This window comes from Micropterus salmoides, unplaced genomic scaffold, assembly GCF_014851395.1.
Source record: "Micropterus salmoides isolate LMB-PRFRI ecotype aquatic unplaced genomic scaffold, ASM1485139v1 Ms_hic_scaffold_1, whole genome shotgun sequence".
NCBI classification, from domain to species: Eukaryota; Metazoa; Chordata; class Actinopteri; order Centrarchiformes; family Centrarchidae; genus Micropterus; species Micropterus salmoides.
Genome location: NW_024040040.1, coordinates 14995721 through 15016953, shown reverse-complemented (window position 1 = coordinate 15016953; position 21233 = coordinate 14995721). Strand labels below are relative to the sequence as shown.

Sequence of the window (21233 nt, the reverse complement as noted above, 5' to 3'; positions counted from 1 at the left end):
GTGAAAACCCAAACTGTTCCAGCCTCAAACCCCGATAATCAGACTTGTTTAGTTTACTAAATGAAGGTAGGAAATAGAGAGGAATGTCTTAATATTTACAGGCTTACCAACAGGTTGATGGTCTATAGTAGCCTTCTTATAGATCTCCATCCATGGCAATGTGTGCTGTTCACCAGCACCATGAACCAAATTTTCCTGGTGATATCTAGCCAATTCTGCAAGTTTAGGGTTTTATTTGTAGAGGTGATAATGTGTCCAGAAACAGTTTTCTGGTCCATAGGATCCTCTACGGACCTTACTGTGTACAGTTTTAATTTGGACTATTTTCTGAAACGGAGGGAAAGAGGAAAAACCCCATGTTCAGCATTTTCCTTTGAATTTAATTGGTTTTTCACTCGCAGTTATCCAGTCAGTAATTATTACACACCCATTTTGACAACTTTATTTGTTTAAATTGTTGTTTGTTTGTTTTTTTAATTTATAGAAAGAGGGGTTTCAGGAAGAGTTCATGCTATTAGCCCTCAGATTTGAAAGATGAAGTCACAAACAGGGATTGTCTGACAGCAGGTTAGTTAGCTCCATAATGCACCATCATGTTCTGCTGCTCTCTGCTTCCCAGCACGGCTCCCCAGACACCTTGTTAAATTTAGACCTGAATTAACTAGGCAGCGCTGTTTATGTGCAAGACAGATTGTGTCGTGTATATGTGGAGCACATGCAGTAGTGTATTAGTGAGTAGTGTGTTTTGTAGTGTCCAAAGGGGAGAATGTGTGTGTGAAGGAGATTGTTAGTCGTTAACAAGAGATGAGGAGTTAGATTTTTCTGCCGGAGGGTGTATACCAGTCGAGGCTTGTGCATCACGTTCGTCGGCACTCACTTTCATAAACACACACACAACCACGCGCTGCCTCCATCGCCCCACTGAGGCTTTTTGGTTATGTAAGAAGCAAGTGAAGTACAGGTCGCTCAGGGTTTGAAATCTCCTTTCAGGCTAATTTTAATTGATAGAGCAAAACGCAGATTATTCGTACGGCCTTCGTTATCTGCCACAGACACTCAAATCACTGCAGCACAGCAGCAGTAGTACTATGCACTCCAACTTCCACTAGTCTTGGTGGTGTCCAGTATCGCCCTGTTACGAACTTTATAGTTGCCTATGTTTAAAATACTTTAACCCTTTGAAGAAACCTTATCTCAGTGCCATAGCACTCTCTGAGCAACTGATTCTGTGCCACAACATGTAAAATACTAGTTCAAGAATATTAAAACAAGCGCACTACAGTTTATAACGGATCTTCTGACAGCAGCCAGGCTTATGACAGCTTGCTCAACTGCATCAATCTCATCCACAGCTTGCTGCCATTTTGCTATCACTGTTTTAGCTAGCTAGCTATGTAGGAAGATGATGTGCCCGTTCTTTATCCCCCCCTACAAATCTCTCATTGGCCAGCTGTTTCTCTAACTGGCAGACACCGCTGACAATGAGCATAACCCCATCCTCTATATGAAACATGGAACAAATCTAAGAAGTGTTCATTTGACATTTTTAAAAGCATCCCATCTTGGTTCTCTACTGTGAACACAGACACACACTATCATCTATATAGCTGTATTTCCAATGTGTTGAAGACCTGTGCTACCACTGACACTCCATCTGATTAGCCAGTTTATCTTGAAAATAATATGTATGCCATAACCAAACTAAGAGCTATGCCAAAAGCCTGTTGGGTAGACGAACAGGTAGAGTAGGTGTAGTATATTACTGCTTTACCCAATCCGACTGGGACGTGTAACTGCCACTCCTTAGAGCTGACGCAGGATCCTTTAGTTTTCTAATACTGTGTCACAGCCAGCACCTTCTTTCTCCACCTCCTCGATAAAGTTGTTCAAGGCTGCCACCTGAATATGGATAAAGTGCTAGATTATTTCCTGAAGTACGTCTTTTATTCAACATTTATAGCTGAGACAAAAAAACGTTTTTTTCTGAACACTTAAAAAATGTATCTTTCCCACAGGACGTGAATATGGCATAAATGTAATTCCCACAATACACAGCTTCGTACTCCTCATTCCCAGCCATCTGCTGTTTCTTGGATTCATTTGTTACACAACTAGAACTAGCTTCCAAAGGATAATTCACCATTTATGTAAATTTGGGGATGAAACTTCAAATTGGAAAAGGTTTAGGGCTATGATTACTTATAAGTAGATGGTTTTATATTTCTTTTTTATATGTCTTTATAGGTAGATTATTAATTAGATATCAGACCTGAAGTCAGTTTTGTAGATGTGAACCTTGAAGTCTTTACTTGTATTTTACATTTTTTGGTGTAATTTAGTGTTTTTCATATGTAAAGGATCAAAAGAAATCTGTGGTGATGATAAAGCAAAGCCTGTAATGTGTGTTTAACAGTCATCCATCAACATTACTGAGCCTAACAGTTTTATTATTAACCCCCCGCGTCTTCACTGCAGACGTGCCATTCGTCAAAGGATCTAATGTCTTTTCCTTTACTTTCCCTGTTGTGAAAAGCAGAGGTGAAACTTATTTGTGGTGTTGTTGTTGTGGAGGCATTTGAAAGCAAGGCACAGCTCCCAACAGCATATCCAGCAGTGATAACTTCCCCAGTTTTTTTTTTTTTTTTTATTTCCTCTCGCTGAGTGACTCATGATCCTTGTTTATGTGTCATAACAAGAAAAGAAAAGAAACAAAGCAATGGCAAAAGCTGCTCCGTTAAGACCTGCTCCAACTCTTGAATGTCACATTTAGCAGCCGGTGCAGTTCAGGAAGAGACCAGAGTTTCAAATTAACCAGGAACCTTTTTTAAAAAAAAAATTTCTCATTGTCGGAACAAAAAACAAGCGCAGAGTGAGAGTGGAGGAAAATCTGCTGGTGTGAGAGTGAAATAGTTTACTGTGTTACCTGAGCAGGCAAGTCATTAACCTTTATGGACACTCCCCTGGGTGTGTTTCTCACACACACACACACACAGTCACAAATTCACTGTATTATCAGGAGCTGTTTGTTTATTTAACTCTCATTCAGCCAGTGACCTTGATAACAGTACAAGAGTTTTACATTGTGCGTAATATTACGACATATTAATGTCCTGGAAGTTTACGTTAATCTTGTGTGTGTGTGTGTGTATATATATATATATATATATATATATATATATATATATATATATATATATATATATATATATATATATATATATATATATATATATATATATATATATATATATATATATATATATATATATATATATATATATATATATATATATAAAAAAAATCTGACTTAGGAAGCTTAACTGTGACACATTGACCTATAAATTTGGTAAGCCCTTATTAATAAATACCTGCATTTAATAGTTGAATCTTGAAACTTTTTAGTTTGAGTGAAGTTTAGTAGTTCTTTTTGTTTTACATTTTAACTCCCTTTTGATGTTGTTTTTTGTTTTTACATGCACATACGTCCATTTCAACACGTTATCTGTCAGGATCATTCATTTCCTACATGTATACAATGTTTTCCCCTGCTCAACATCAAAGTGCTGAAGGAAGGGGGGGGCAGAACAAAAAAGAAAAAGAACCTTGATTGTGTCGTTATGTCTTTGCTTCTGTTTTTTTGCTAAAGAATTAGCAGCTTTGTAAAAGTGGAAATTGTTTTAAACAGATCATTGCAGTAATCAAGACCTTCTTGTTGCACACAGCTCTGAATATGCCTCCAGTAATAGACAGTGAAGACAAATGGGGAGAAAATGCAAATGTGCCGCTGATTATACAAACTCTGTACCAGTAACAACAAAGAAGAATACAAAAGTAATAAAAAAGACAAAATCTAAACAAACACCAATATAAGCATATTTAGTTTTATTTTTTTAATGAGCAAGAGGTTTGATGTACACTAAACTGTAAAAGGTGCGTCCAGCATTTGAAAGTAGATTAAACCAACTTGTAACCTCAGTTAAAATCAAACTACTCTCTTCGACTGACACACACACACTTTCTGCAGTAGTTTCCTAGTAAAAAGTGTAAATTGTCATCAGTAGAAGGTCTTACTGTGAAGCAGCTGTAAGAATACAGAGCAAAGGAAGCAACTGCAGAAGTATCTTTAGCTACGGACACACCAAGCAAATGGAAATTATCTTCTATGCAGGCAGTAATTCTCTGTATTTAGACTAAATATTTACTTTTAAAAGCAAGTAAGTTGATTCAAGCCTGGCAGATGTGTCCTGTCACTGTAAAAGGTGGAAAGCACTCCACAGTGGCAAATAAAGAAAGAAATGGATGTGTGTTGAGAGCTTGAAGTTTCTTGTCTTTGTGTTCGGTGATATTCATGTGTATTCCTAAAATCTTTTCTCTTTTTCCCGTCAGTCATCCCCAACACCCTCAGGGTCTCCTCCCAGACCCCGCCCCCAGTTGTCCCAGAAGGTAGTGACATGACACTCTCCTGCAACATCACCCGGCAACTCACCCACCCCACCTACCTGTCTGTCACCTGGTCGGTGAAGAAGGGAACGACATCGGAGGAAATTTTGACATTTGGCCCCCAGGGAGACGTGGTCACAGGGCTGAAGTACACCCGGCGCTACGCCGACGGAGGCATTCGATTGGTTCCTGGGAAGGATGGATTGTTTGAATTGGTGATTTCCAGAGTGACATCGTCTGACGAAGGGATTTATGAATGCAACGGGACGGAATGGACGCATGAAAATGGCAAATGGATAAAAATCGTGGAGAGCACAAAAGAGATGGGCACTGTTGCTGTTACTCCTACAGGTAAGAAAAAGAACAGCAAAAGTATAATAGTAGTAACAGCAGAAGCAGCATCACTATCAGTGTAGCAGTAGTAAATGCAGTAATAGTTGCAGTAACAGTTAGTTTAGAAGAAGAGTTTCTGGCATTTTATTTCTCTTAAATAATACAATGCTTTTATTTCCCACGATTTCCACAGCTACTGACGTGCCTCTAGGGATTCAAATGTCGGCCAGTAGGTCAGACCACCACTGTGGTCCAGAATGAAATATCGTGACAGATGAAGGTCTTTTCATCTAGCGTCATCATCACGTTGCCCAATACTTTGGTTTATGGCCAAATACCTGAGAGGTGACTTGAGTTAGTGTCCATTAGGACTGAAGACTACAAGTTAGAAAATGGTAAAGCCATTTCCTTCTCACTCCACACCGTCTTCCCCAAAGTTACTCAGAAATTGTAAGCCGTTACTTATTACTCCTTAAAGCAAAATTACTTTACTTATTACTGGTTGATAAAAGTAACTAGTTTCATTACTCGTTACATTACTATATTACTTTCACTAATAATAAGTAATTATAAATGAAGTAGTAGTATTGTTACGAAATTTGGAGATGATAATTACACTAAAGGGAGCAATCAATAATCTTCAAGCCTCTTTCTTGGTTCTTGATGAAAGTGATAACTACACTGTATGTGTTTCACAGTTTCCTGTGCTACTTAGTTGGATATGGAGTGATTTTGGAAGAAAATGAAGGAGGAGAGGGAGGGACGTGGGAGAGTTCTCTCTCTGTTGTGTGGCTGTCTTTTACTTTAATAGAGTCCTCTCCTCTGTGAGACTCTTTTTCCTCTTTGCCTCGCTCTGTCCCACGAGGCCCGTGACCCTCACTGTCTGTCTTTCTGTCTCACTCTGTCCTCAGAGAGGCCCCTACACTCACACACGCACATACACTCTCTCTCTCTCTCACTCATTCACAGTGGTTGCTGTGGTCACCATATCTTAGATCTTTCTGGTCTACCATATCCTCTTAAAGTGCTGGAAAAACACCCAGTGGGTTGTAATGAAACCAGAGATGAGCTGGACACACAGGTCTCGGTCTCCCGTCCATTGTGTCCCAGTCTGTTCATATTGACTTACTGACTTGAGTAAAGAGGATAAGAAAAGCCATACCGAGTGGGCTTTGTGTCTTTTGTCCTTTTTCAGACACCATACAGAGACTCTTCCCACATACTGCAGCCTAGGTTGTTACTGGAGACCGTATCCAAACCCCTGATCCAATTGGTTTGAAGATTCACAGAAGAGACTGACAACTGTTTTTAATTTGCTGGACTTTTTAATAGAGAGGGTTGTAAAGTTCTTCTTTAGCACCACTGATGAAAGGTGCTTTTGGAAATCAAAAGTTTTCTTGTGCTCTCCTCTAAATCGCTGACATTTAAGGATGACTGTTTACATTGTCTTTAAAGAATATATACTCTTATCTTAAGTTTCAACTAACTTTGCCTCTGATGGTTTATAAGCTAAACGGATTCACATTTCAATCTTCTCCCCTCTATCTTTTGTTCGCCTGTTTTCTGTCTCCATTATTTTGATAGATAGGCTGACTTTTATATTCAACTATACATAATCATTACCATCAGTGGTGGCTGGTGAAAAATATTTTAGGTGGGACTGTGCCAGTGCTCTGTGAAATAGTCAGAAATGATTTACAGGTGCTGGTCATATAATTAGAATGTCATCAAAAAGTTGATTTATTTCAGTAATTCCATTCAAAAAGTGAAACTTGTATAATGTATAAATTCATTCCACACAGACTGATATATTTCAAGGGTTCATTCCTTTTAATTTTGATGATTATAACTGACAACTAATGAAAACCCCAAAATCAGTATCTCAGAAAATTAGAATATTGTGAAAAGGTTCAATATTGAAGACACCTGGTGCCACACTCTAATCAGCTAATTAACTCAAAACACCTGCAAAGGCCTTTAAATGGTCTCTCAGTCTAGTTCTGTAGGCTACACAATCATGGGGAAGACTGCTGACTTGACAGCTGTCCAAAAGACGACCATTGACACCTTGCACAAGGAGGGCAAGACACACAGTCATTGCTAAAGAGGCTGGCTGTTCACAGAGCTCTGTGTCCAAACACATTAATAGAGAGGCGAAGGGAAGGGAAAGATGTGGTAGAAAAAAGTGTACAAGCAATAGGGATAACCGCACCCTGGAGAGGATTGTGAAACAAAACTCACTCAAAAATGAGATTCACAAAGGGTGGACTGCAGCTGGAGTCAGTGCTTCAAGAACCACCACGCACAGACGTATGCAAGACATGGGTTTCAGCTGTCGCATTCCTTGTGTCAAGCCACTCTTGAACAAGACACAGCGTCGGGCTAAAGACAAAAAGGACTGGACTGCTGCTGAGTGGTCCAAAGTTATGTTCTCTGATGAAAGTAAATTTTGCATTTCCTTTGGAAATCAAGGTCCCATAGTCTGGAGGAAGAGAGGAGAGGCACAGAATCCACGTTGCTTGAAGTCCAGTGTAAAGTTTCCACAATCAGTGATGGTTTTTTATGTTCATACTTTTCAGTTGGCCAACATTTCGAAAAATCCTTTTTTTGTATTGGTCTTAAGTAATATTCTAATTTTCGGAGATACTAAATTTGGGATTTTCATTGGCTGTCAGTTTTAATCATCCCAATTAAATGAACTAAACATTTGAAATGTCAGTCTGTGTGTAATGAATGAATATAATATCCAAGTTTCACTTTTTGAATGGAATTACTGAAATAAATCAACTTTTTGATGACATTCTAATTAATATGACCAGCACCTGTAATGCCAATATTAAAAAGTTTCTTACAAAAAACAAACTTACGAAAATAAACATAGAAAGTGGCATGAAAAGAAAATATTCAAGTACAGTACAAATACCTCTAATTTTTACTTCAGTACAGTAGGCCTGCTTAAGTGACTGTCCACCGCTGGAAATGACTACATCTTAACACTTCAGAGCTGCCTATAAACTATACAGCTTACCTCTGTAGCCAACCGCTGTACCGTAGCACAAGCACCAGCTGTCAGTGGGTCGAAATGTCAGTTGTCTCATCTGCCTGAATAGAAAGATATTCAGCATTTTTTACTTCCTCGAGAATGTAATCTTTAAGAACTGACAGCATGCAGTCCAAAAGTTTGTTTTGCACAGTCGTTGAGATGCCTTTTGAAAACAGTAGCTGTCTTAAGGTGCGCCTCCAACACACTGTCCACCGAGGCAACAAGATCTACTGAAAACGCCAGGGTTGTCAAAGGATTCGGTCTCATTGTGGTAGAGCAAGGCCAGCTCAACTAGCCAAGCTTTTCTATTGTGCCAATGGCGGAAGAAGCCTCGCACGTATGTTACCTTTCTCGCTATCCTGTTGGCTGATTTTGATGTCAGGTTGACAAGCTCTTGACATGTTGTTTCTCTACCAAAGTTCTCCTCTCAAATGGATTTTGAAGATCAGATCTTACTGAATTTGTGGGCGGCTGAAAGCCACTGACTTGAGTTCCGCATTCATCATTATCTATAACGTCAGGTGTCCCTACTCTACTGACTGACTCTGCTTAGGGTGACAATATTTTATATATTGCACATTATTGTGAATTTTAGACACACATATACTTAAAACAAGTAATTATTGTTTATTTCAAAAATGTTTTAAATTTAACTTATTTTAAAAAGAAAAATCTAAACTTTTCCACCAGGGAGGATGGCGCCCTCTCTTGGCCAGCCGCCACTGATTACAATATACATAAGTGCTGCAACTAACTTTCATAATTCATTATCAGAATTTAATTATTCTGTTAATTAACTCTTTGAACTTGATTTGATGTAATTTGCTTAAAAAGTGCATCCCAAGGGAATGATAGTGGAGCAACATCATATGGCTCAAAGGCTTCATCATTTAAGTTTTCAGTTGTTTTCTCTGTCAGCAGTCCGTATGTGATGTTGAACTGTTTAGTCTGATCAGTATAGTATCATCATCTGAATTTCAGAATCAGTTATTTTTGTGTGAGTTAACTGATTAAACAGCCAAATAACTGTTTAATAATTTTCTGGATAAAAATCAGTGGACACTGAAAACGGCTTTCCTTACACATGTTCAGCCCAGACTAAAGACACTGAAAGTCCACTAATCGCCATACCTTTTCTTCTACTCATTGATTTGATTGCAGAGTCTGGTATTGTTGTCTTTGTGCAGAATACTTCAGTAATGCGGACAAATCTTTAAAATTGTAGCACTTATTAAGGACCAAAGGAGTCTTTGTGTTAAGCCATCATCTTGTTTATGTTGCCTGTACACATAATGATGAAGGGACTAACTCTGTCTCCGTCTTCTCAAGGTCGGTCCCTCAGCGTGAATGCTTCATCCTCCTCCTCCCCCTCCTCCACGTCTCTCCTCCTCTCCCCCGGTAACACACTGAGCCTCCTCTGCTCCATCGCCGCCGACAACCTGCCCGCCCTCGCCCTGGAAGTGACCTGGCTGGCTGACGGCCGCGAGATCATCACCATGGAGCGCAGCGGGGTAGTGATCTCAAACACCTCCTCGAGCAGCGCGCAAGGAAAGCGAGGGGAGGCAACCTTGGAGCGGACGGGAGCTGGAGAATACAGGCTGGGGTTGACAGGGGTGAGTGGGGAGGACGGAGGGGCGTACACCTGCCGCATCCGAGCCTTCATCGAGAAAGGAGGAAGGAGGTGGCACATGGCAGCCGAGAAAACGTCCAGCCCTTTGACTGTGAAGGTGTCGCAGATCAGTGAGTGAAACAAATGTTGGTGTTTTTTTTTAATGCTGCTTTAAGATGTTCGGATGATTAATGCAACATAAAGACATGAGTTTCAAAAAAGTCAGTTGCAAATAGAAGCACATTTCTCCCCAAAAAATGGAAATTGAGTCTCTCATAGTTATGACCTTTATAAATATAATGAAATACAGTCATATGCTAAATACATCTTTTGTATTTAAAGTTCTCACTTAAAATATAGTTTTAATGATTTTTCTCATAATTTTGATTTAAATACTAAATGAGGTCAACGATTTGATATAAAATAACCTTATTTGAATTAATCAATTAGTTGTTGTATATAAAATGTCAGACAGTAGTGAAAGTTTCCCAGAATCACAGGTGATGTCATCGGGTTGCTTATTTGTCTGAGCAACAGTTCAAAACCCAAATATAAATGAATTTACCAAGATAAAGAACAGCAGATCCTCACATTTGAGAAGCTGAAACCAGCAAATAATTAGCATTTTTTTCTTGATGTCAATTCAGTTATCCAAATTGTTGACGGTTAATAACTTACTACTTTGGGAAGAGCTGACTAAGATGTCACCCTGACATGAAACTGAATATTATCTGGAACTTTGTTGATCAAGATGTTGCTCTCAATCCTGTTCTTGTTGAGTGGAAGTTTAATGAAAGTCAGGGTTAATTTTAGTGTTTGGTTTCCAGGTTTTGTGATGTGACACAGCTAACTATGGTGCTTATTTGCTAATTAGCATTTGATGGTGTTCTGAGCTAGATTTCTTGGAAGTGGTCACCATGGATTGTTTAATTACTGTATGTCAAATAGCTTATTTAAAATGTAGAATTATCCCTAAAATATCACATTATCACTGCCAAGGTTTGTGGACCAAAATATTCAATCTTGTCTATATTGGTTGGCACTAGCTCTGGGGAGAAGTTGAGTACTTTACTTTAGAGTGGTTGGCCATTTTTACCCGCATGGTGTGTTTGGGGACAGTTTGTCCAACACAGTGGCAAACGGGGGGGGGGGGGGATAATAGAAAAGTAGATGTAAAGCACCATGTGCATGTATGATGTCACGATTTGTGGATGTGTAACAGATCTGTGGTGCCACAGATGAATCTGGAGTCTCAAGGGGAAACTCGTTAATCCTCTAGTCAGCCTGTTGACTCCTGTGGCGAGGACGATTGATTAGTCATGCCTGTCCTGCACTCTGCTACCTCTGGGTATGCTGTTAGTGTGTGTGTGTGTGTGTGTGTGGATTTCGCAGTGGTGTCAAACAAATTAATTACTGACATGATGGGTGGTCCGTTGGTCTGTCTCTTTTCTGAATTACCTCTGGTTTTTGAATTTTACATTATGTTGCATTTTATGTAGTGAAGGGGAATGTATTTGGCTTGCATGGGGATGTATTAGATATGCAAGTAGATATGGAATTAGTATGGTTGCTTCCTCCTAAATTAACATAATGAAATAAATTAGGATGCTCATTCATCCCTTTTATTTTTTGTGTGTTCTCTTTGATTTTGACTCTGAAGAAGTATGTTCCGATCAGATTTATAACGGGCAGATCAAATAAAATCTACATTCTTTTCTTAAACATTGTTACATATATTTATACCCTAAGAACCGAATAATTTCTGTTGAATTGGCATAATACAATCTAATTAACTATACATCTTAGCACATAAAATTGCATGCGTTCAACCCAGGAAGCTTTGGCAGTGAGACGGTCATGATCTGTTAGCTTGACCGTGCTAGTTGGAGTTAGCCCCTGGATATGTAGATCATTTGGCGAAGGTAAATGAGAAGCTGGAAAAAGAGCCGGTGTCATTTAAATCAGTCATTTGGAAGACATATGGTTTCTCAGTAAGTTACAGCCACACTGGACAAAGAGTTGTTGATTATGTCTCCATAAACATGCTGAACATTTTGAGACAGCATCACCTAAATGCTTCTGATACACGGTCTGAGCTGCACTATAATGTTCCTTCAGACCCATATTTCCGGCAGTCCATAGTGCCAACTGCCTTTGTATACACAAGCAGAGGCTGCAGTCGACCAGGAATTATCAGCTCACATCACAGATGACTGAGCCTCCAGGGCTGCACAGACTTAAACACGTCAGCTGAATGTGAAAAGCTTAAACTTGTGTTGCTGCTGGCTCGGATGGTCACACATTATGTTAATTTGCTGTCTTGCCAAGAGTAAGATTGAGATCGATACCTGGCTTGCATCTGTAAACTAAATATGAAGCTGTAGTTAGCTTAATTTAGCATAAAGACTGGAAGCCGGGGGGGGGGGGCAGCTCTTGTCAAAGGTCACAAAATCCGCCTAACGCCACCTCCAGAGCTCACTACTTAACACATTAGCCCTCGTGTTTTTAATTGAATGATTTGTCGTTTTACTGGGAGTTGCATCCTGGAACTATTTCTTGGCAAGGTCAGTGACTTTCCGGAGTCTCCACTGGCAACTGATGACAAGAGTTTAGTTTGCAGCTTCACACCAACCTCAACGACCCAAAATTTGAATTACTATAAACAAGTTAGGTGTTAAAACACTTTGAGGCCCCATCCACACTACTCCGTTGTAGTTTATAAACGGTGAATTAAAACGATCTCTGTCCACACCAGCGTTTTAGAGTTGATCTCCGTCTACATTACAACGACTGAAAACGTACATCTATTGGCTGTTCACGTACACTGGCCACGTGCGTGCCGGTGTAAACATGAAGCAGATGGTCTATTCCGTAGTTACAGAAGATTTGGCGAAAGAATAAAGTGATGCAGACGAAGAATCAGACCAAATTTTTTTGCAAGGACCAATAATGAGCTAGGACTGTTACTGAATGTAACACGGAAGTGTGGCTTCAAAAAAACAGACTGCGAGTCGTTGCAAAGTAAACTGCGACATACACAGTATAAGTGTAGGCAGATAAGTGTTATTTGCATGTTAGCTTTGACAGAAAGGAGCACTGTGCTGAGTGACTGAGAGACGGACAGATTAAGCGCTTCGACTGATCATAAAGCCAGCTGTGGTTATGTCATAAAAGTTGGATTTCTGACAAACTCCCATTTCCCAATGAAATGGACTTTAATGAATAAATAATTACTTGTTACATAATTGCTCTCAGTTCAGCTACAGTACCAGTACTATATTTAATACTTTAGGGAATTTCCAGGAAGTGTTTTGGCAGATTGACTCCCTAAAAGTTTAGTGTGAGCTCATTAACCCAAGTGTCATATTATTTTGGGGACGCTTCAATTTCCCCACTCCCCACTCTCTGTGTACAGAATAAAAGACTTTTATGGTGTCTAGTTGGCTTTGGTGCTTCTTGGCCATGATATTGTCAGTTCAGTTCAAACACCCCTCACTGAGCCGTTTCCCCCTCAGGAGTTTGGCATGGATGGGTGCCATATGATACTGACATCAAAAGGAAATCAGACAAATTTTAAGTATATATTGGACATTCAAATAACATGTCATTTACCCATAAATCCCTGCTGTTCAGTCAAAAGCGGCCATCTTTTCTCCTCTTTCATGCAATCATTTGTGTATTAACACTTAAGCAAATTAGATCTGAAAGACATTGGAAAACGCATCTTCTGACAGTGACTAATTTCACCATATCTAATCCAATTTTAGGGTTTCCTCAAGACTTTATTGAAGTCAGGATTGAAATTCCACTAAATCAGCCTTTATTTTAAATAATTTTTTAACATAAATGATAAAACATGGTGCCTTTTTAGTTTTCTTGGTCATGGTCATTTCTTTCCATTTATTTAGTATTAGTACATGGCAGATTCTACTTCCCATACTCCTTTTGTTTGCCTACTTTGGGAGTGGGAGGATCGGTGTTTTTTGTTTTTTAAAGTTGCTGTTTTGTTTTTAAACAGTATTTTTCACTTTTACCATTTTCATTTCAACACAACCATTCTTAAAAAGCCTGTGAAACAAATCCTGGACCATGTGACCATGTGACTCTCGCCACACACATTCAATGGTAAGGAATCCCCAATTCATTTCACAAATAAATTAATCAAATAAAAATGACATTTAATAAAATGTATGAAAGTGATTAAAATGTCACTGCAGTCTTAACAGAGTGTATTAGATGTATGTGGGGGGTTGACCTTTATGAAATCAGAGCAGGACCACTTCACTGATATTTCATAACTGACTGTTATCAGCTCCTTATCGGGTCTCTTTACTGTGTTTTTGTGGCTTTGCTGTCACTTACTTGTTTCCTGCATTGTTATTGCTGTGACTATACTATACTGTTCTAATATTCCTCCCATCAATATTTAAAACTAATCAAATCTCTACATCATGTTGTGTAGACCAGTTTTATTGAGCATAACTCTTTGGTGACAAATTAATTTCATTTCCTATTGCTGCTTCATGAAAAAAGCCTCATGCGGGTTTGCCAGTGAAAAGGTTTCGATATGAAGCAGGAAATGTTTGGTTTGCATAAGCAGTAAATTCACTTATCTCCAATACGCCTGTAAGAGAGCGAGCAGGACACCATAATGTTTCTTATATTTAAAAGTACAAAGAGGAACAGAAGGCCACAACAGATTGAGTTTAGTGCAAGACATGGCTTGGTTTTAGAGAGGAGACCGTCCCAGGTTGGCGTGGTTGACTGTGCCACAGAGCAATCAAAGCTGGCTACATCCAGCCTGTGCAAAAACATCCAAAGGCTATTTTCACACTGACTGCAAAGGTCCCATTTGTGGAATGCCATGCTTTTACAAATAAAGGCATTTGTCTAAGTCTGGCCATTTGGACTGGATTTTTGCCAGTCCTGGATGGTTCAGGGGACTGCAGCAGGTGCTTGTACAGTGTTCATATAGGAGAAATTAATATTGAGGGTTTTTTTACATTTTGCATTTTTGTAAGCAATTTTGAGGTAACAAAACAAACAAAATGTGCTCATTCAGTTTCATTTATATAGTGCCAAATCATAACAGAAGTTCCCACCATGAGCAAGCAATTTGCCACAGTGGCAAGGAAAAACTCCCTTTTTCTGGCAGAAACCCCGAGCAGACCTGGGCTCTTGGTGGGCGGCCATCTGCTTCGACTGGTTGATTGTGTTCAACTTTCTTTCACTGCGCTACCTAATTTGTCATGTATAGGGTTTCTTTTTTTCTTTGAGTTTTTCCATCAACACTGAAAGGCTCTAAACACGATGCTGCAACTTTGAAGTTATTTATAATTAAACAAAGGTTCCTTAGCATTCAGCATATAGCATATTTGGGACTCATGGGAGGTGTAGTATTTCTATCTCTTGCACCCCCACAGTAAAGATATTCTGTAGGACTGATAGCAGTTTTTTAAAACTGTTTTCAGAAAAGAACAATGAAAAACATGCAGATTGTTTTTCTATTTTCGCTAATTTACTGTACATAACATCTACATTGGTATAAAATGGCGAAACCCTAATCCTTATTCGACTATTTCTAAACTAACAAATAAATTAAAGCATTTCATTTAAACCAAAGTGAGTGATTCACGGTGGACGAAGTGTGTTTTCTGGTTGCAGTGCTGTAAAGATTCCTACATCCTGAATGTCAACTAGAGCCTTTAGTTAAAATAGCAACCATCTCTTCTAGATACACAGAAGCTTGCTGAAGCCTCGAGGATCTATGTTACATTTAGAAAAATCAACCAGGCTTTATGGACACACGCAGTGAGTTAGCGTGAGGGCATGCCTAAAATATCAAGGAGTACATTTTGCCAATAACTGCGTTGTTGTTGTTGTGGTGTGTGTGTGTGTGTGTGTGTGTGCGTGCGCGCTTCAAACACACTGTGTGTGTCCTACATACTGAGGGTATGAGGCTGTTCTCACTAGTGGAACTCCTACATTTTTGCCTGGGGCTATACATTCCTTCATACTGCATATGCCGACTCACACCATGAGAGCAACATTTCTAATTGCCTAATATATATTTCATCCTGATTCCTCTTGAATATGAGCTTAAACTTTGTGTGTGTGTGTTGTCAACCAGTCAGTTCCGATTCTATTGATGTGCGGCCTTGAGGTTGCTTCCTATTCCCACAACGCTTGCCACAAGCACAGCCTACCAGGAAGCACAAAAAGAGTTGGAGAACTTGTTTAGGAGCTCCCCACAGCAAGAGCACATACACAACACACACATTTAAGGGGGTGTAATTCCTCTCACCCATGGCTACACTTCCCCAGTGTGCGTGTTGTTATGTCAGCTGGAATTATCGTCAGTGGAGCCACGAAAAAAAAGGACTGCTTATATTTCATGCAAACTCATGTTTATTTTTCATAGCTTAACATAATATTTATGAATACATACAGTGGGTACGGAAAGTATTCAGACCCCTTTACATTTTTCACTCTTTGTTTCATTGCAGCCATTTTCCAAAAATCAAAAAAGTTCATTTTATTTCTCAGTAATGTGCACTCAGCACCCCCCATCTTGACAGAAAAAAACAGAAATGTAGAAATTTTTGCAAATTTATTAAAAAAGAAAAACTGAAATATCACATGGTCATAAGTATTCAGACCCTTTGCCGTGACACTCATATTTAACTCAGGTGCTGTCTATTTCTTCTGATCATCCTTGAGATGGTTCTACACCTTCATTTGAGTCCAGCTGTGTTTGATTATACTGATTGGACTTGATTAGGAAAGCCACACACCTGTCTATATAAGACCTTACAGCTCACAGTGCATGTCAGAGCAAATGAGAATCATGAGGTCAAAGGAACTGCCTGAAGAGCTCAGAGACAGAATTGTGGCAAGGCACAGATCTGGCCAAGGTTACAAAAAAATTTCTGCTGCACTTAAGGTTCCTAAGAGCACAGTGGCCTCCATAATCCTCAAATGGAAGACGTTTGGGACGACCAGAACCCTTCCTAGAGCTGGCCGTCCGGCCAAACTGAGCTATCGGGGGAGAAGAGCCTTGGTGAGAGAGGTAAAGAAGAACCCAAAGGTCACTGTGGCTGAGCTCCAGAGATGCAGTCGGGAGATGGGAGAAAGTTGTAGTAAGTCAACCATCACTGCAGCAATCCACCAGTCGGGCTTTATGGCAGAGTGGCCCGACGGAAGCCTCTCCTCAGTGCAAGACACATGAAAGCCCGCATGGAGTTTGCTAAAAAACACCTGAAGGACTCCAAGATGGTGATAAATAAGATCCTCTGGTCTGATGAGACCAAGATAGAACTTTTTGGCCTTAATTCTAAGCGGTATGTGTGGAGAAAACCAGGCACTGCTCATCACCTGTCCAATACAGTCTCAACAGTGAAGCATGGTGGTGGCAGCATCATGCTGTGGGGGTGTTTTTCAGCTGCAGGGACAGGACGACTGGTTGCAATCGAGGGAAAGATGAATGCGGCCAAGTACAGGGATATCCTGGACGAAAACCTTTTCCAGAGTGCTCTGGACCTCAGACTGGGCCGAAGGTTTACCTTCCAACAAGACAATGACCCTAAGCACACCGCTAAAATAACGAAGGAGTGGCTTCACAACAACTCCGTGGCTGTTCTTGAATGGACCAGCCAGAGCCCTGACTTAAACCCAATTGAGCATCTCTGGAGAGACCTGAAAATGGCTGTCCACCAACGTTTACCATCCAACCTGACAGAACTGGAGAGGATCTGCAAGGAGGAATGGCAGAGGATACCCAAATCCAGATGTGAAAACTTGTTGCATCTTTTCCAAAACGACTCATGGCTGTATTAGATCAAAAGGGTGCTTCTACTAAATACTGAGCAAAGGGTCTGAATACTTATGACCATGTGATATTTCAGTTTTTCTTTTTTAATAAATTTGCAAAAATTTCTACATTTCTGTTTTTTTCTGTCAAGATGGGGTGCTGAGTGTACATTACTGAGAAATAAAATGAACTTTTTTGATTTTTGGAAAATGGCTGCAATGAAACAAAGAGTGAAAAATTTAAAGGGGTCTGAATACTTTCCGTACCCACTGTACAATATGTACAGTATATGTGAATGTCTGTATATATTAATATTGGATAGATGGCTTTTTGCTCATCTACTTGGTATTGATGGCAGATTTTTACAGTTACTGGAGATGAATGTATTTCTGCACTCATACATGTAGCTGTTGTTCTATGGAGTTTTTCACGTTAAACTAGAAGAAAACAAGAGTAGTGCTCCTTTCACCCAGAAAGTCCGTGACATGTCTAGTACTCAGGTTCAGGTTTGTCCCAGTCATCCTGCTGTGAGGCTGCGTTTAGACTTTCTCAGTTTATCATGCATTGCTCATAAACCACAAACCTATTTTATAATATACTGTATATTTCTTACACATGTTGGACACATTTAGTCGACTAAAATGTATCAACACTGCAACAGTGAAGTTCAAATTTAGAACAGCAGAAGATTCTTTTTTTCTTTTCTTACTGATTATGGCAGCATCATACTCCCAAGAGTAATTGCTAAGGTCTAGTATTACGCCAGCTTCATTACAGCAGAATCCTAAAAGGCAAGAATCTTAAACTGTCACTGGCTTTATATAGTTTATCCACATTATCCAAACCACTTTATTTGACGGTAAAACCAGAAGTCAGTGCACCTGAAATGTTGCTAATAATCCAAGGAGCCCAACTGAAGGAGCAGATCAGTGTGCCCCAAAACTCCCGTGAGCCTGAATTGAACTTCAGCTTCTGCTTCTTTTTTATTGTATTCATCTTTAGCTGTCTCCGTCAAAGGACTTCATTATAAAATGACAAATATGTGTGGCTGGCCTGAGGCCACGCCACAACGAGGGATTCAGTGATTTGAGTGGATGTCTGTGCAGTTCAGCTGCTGTTCCACACTGAGAGGAGCAAGGGGAGGTGGTTAAGGCACTGACTCAGGTCACATCCCCACTCCTTTGGAAGTGTTCCAGCATGACTAATATGAGACCTCGAGACCTCAGTGCAGACACCCTGTAGCGATCGTGTCTCCCAGCTGACCTGTGAGGGCCAGGTGGAGCTTGAGGAAATTGCTGGCGAAAATGATACAAAGGAACGTGTCTTGGTCCTTGTATTGCATACCAGCACTGCTTTATATAAAAAAAATTCTATCATTTTTATTTAAGATAATAGCTGGTGAACATAGGAGCATTTAGCAGCTAAAGAGCCAGATATGTTTCTCAGGAGTTGATGGAGACCAAAAACGGAGATAAAAGGAGAGTAAGTATTAGATTAATCAGATCGTGACATGACTGCAAATACAACATTGACATATTATCAGTAAGTCGAATGAAATCCAGCAGACACTTTGAAGATTGTTATGATGCCCCCAAGTGGCCAAAAAAAACGGTTATTGTGACAAAATACAGCTCCGATACAAGCTCCGTCCCCCAAATTTTAAAGTCTGAGGTTTTCTGGAGCGCTGAAACCTTCACCCTTACCTGGTCATATAACTCTGTTTCTACTCTTCAGACCTTTTCCTCTTTGGATGTTTCTCTGCCCTCTCTCCTCCTTCACAGTTCCTGGAGTCTGGCATGTTTGATTGCCGGTGTATAGAACTCTCTCTCACACTGCCCACCTCTGCCTATCACTCCAGATTTGTTTTCTCAGAGCACGCACACAATGCAGAGCTAGCAAACCGTGAGGAAATATTCAACAAAAAGTGCATTTGATTACAATCACTTACTATCCCTTTAATCCAGCTTTCTTCTTCAGTAATCAATGCTTAAACAACCAAACTGAAGAAGATATTTGCAGTTTTTTGCAACATTTCAAAGGCTTGCATAAAATTCACTGAATGTTTGGATGGAAGCAACGGCTGACTGGAGAAACCAAGCAGCTTCACCACACTTTACTTTTCATTCATTCTGCAGTGCGTATGGGGGAAATTACACAATGCTTATAGAGTATGGGACCCTTACCAGGTGTTTTGACGGCCATTCATTTTTAGGTTGTTGGTTCGATCGCCCCCCCCCCCACCACCACCCCCACCTTGCCCTGCCCACATGTTGAAGTCTTTGAGCAAGACACTGAATCCCAAATTGGTCCCAATGTGTGTTTTAGACAGAAGCATCTGTCAAATGTAAGAAACCATAATGATTTTTCAGCCACACTAACTTTATTTCATGCAGAATTGACGGGTGAAAAACATTTTTCTTCCCTAAGGAAGCAGTTTAAGATACTTCCTGCAGCTCTCCAGCGGTTTCCTAAACTCGGATCTATCAGTCAGTAAAATATAAAGGAGCTAAATTAAGGAGGTCGTACATGGCCACAGGCTGTATGAAGCTCCAGTCTGTGGTGTTATGATGTTTAGCATCTATACTTTTCAATGCCTTCATTCCCTTTGGAGAGCTTCCACCTTCATTCACTTAACCACTGCAGTTTGTATGTGGAGCAAATGTTGGCATGATTTTCACACTGCCTCATCCATTACCTAAGTATTTATTATTTGGCCTGTATATATGATGCATTGCAAGCAGCATGAAAATGTGCATTGTCTACTTGCAGAACTGTCATGATTAATATTTCATTTTTAAATCTTTAGTAATGAATTTCACTCTACATCAATGGGATGAAAAATGATATTGGATATGTTGAAATGGGTGTCTGTAATAACAAAGTCATCGGGAAGCCTGACATGGGTAGTAACAGATGACTGTAATCAGCCTGCACACACAGTAATCTGATTATGTGTTGTTTTAGCTGTAATCTGTGACGTAAAAAGTACATCTGTTCAGCGTGTGTCAGCTCCCACTTCCCCTCTGTCCTGGGAGACGCTAAGTGTGTTGACAGAAAGAGGGAACAGCTCATATCTGTTTTTTCTAACACACACACACACACACACACACACACACACACACACACACACACACACTCACACTCTCTCCAGTGAAACCAGAGCGTCACACATGCCTTTGGTTGTTTTGGCAGCATTCTTCTGTTGCTGGAAATGACTGGCCATGGTTGGGAGTGGAGTTCCCTGTCCAGCTCAATGGCACGGTTGCTGCCAAGATTGACCTTCCTCTCCTCTGCTTGTCAGAAACATTATTATTATTATTATCATGGCATACAGCCCACCTGTAAATGAGCCGAAGCAGCAAACAAACTGACCAGTGAAAGCCCGGCTTCACGGCTTCTGAACTCCCACTGAAACGCATCTGAAGGCTGCACTTCCCTGTTGCTGCTACATAGCGAGAGTGGATGTGTGTTTGTGTGTCTATGTGCTATGCAGACTATGGCTCACTCCCTTGGACTCTTAAATATATGTGTCTAAAAATGTACGCAGGATGAGGATGTTTTGCCCATTTAGAGAAAACATAAACTTTTGAGGGGAACTGCAGAGTCTGGTATAATTATTTGTGAAGCCATCCCTATGAGAAGGAAGGTGACATTTACCTTGAGGCTCTCGGCATTTCAGTTTATATTCTATAGTACATATTTCACTCACTGTTTGTCTGCTTTTCTGTGATGGTAAACTGAATGTATTTGTTTTGGACTGTTTGTTAGACACACCTCTTCTGAGGACATTTTTAATAATTATTAGATAACATAATTGGTAGATTAATGAACAGTGGAAATAATCATTAGTTTCAGCCCTACAATAGAAGTGCTTTCACTCTCAAACGGAACAGTCAGTGTGTTTGCTAATGATTTGCACTGTGGGTATCAGAAAAAGAATGAAACACAGGAGTCAGTGGCAAATGAATGTCACCATTTCATCCACTGCACACTAACAG

General features: G+C 40.0%; 1 protein-coding gene across 1 annotated transcript in view; it reads left to right on the top strand.

Moving 5' to 3' along the window:
- Window positions 1-21233, top strand: part of si:ch211-132g1.7 (prostaglandin F2 receptor negative regulator) — a 70362-nt gene that overhangs the window by 9122 nt on the left and 40007 nt on the right. The window contains exons 4-5 of the mRNA XM_038719567.1: window positions 4387-4791; window positions 9146-9556. Coding sequence (XP_038575495.1) covers window positions 4387-4791; window positions 9146-9556 — 816 coding nt within the window. The remainder of the gene's footprint in view (window positions 1-4386; window positions 4792-9145; window positions 9557-21233) is intronic.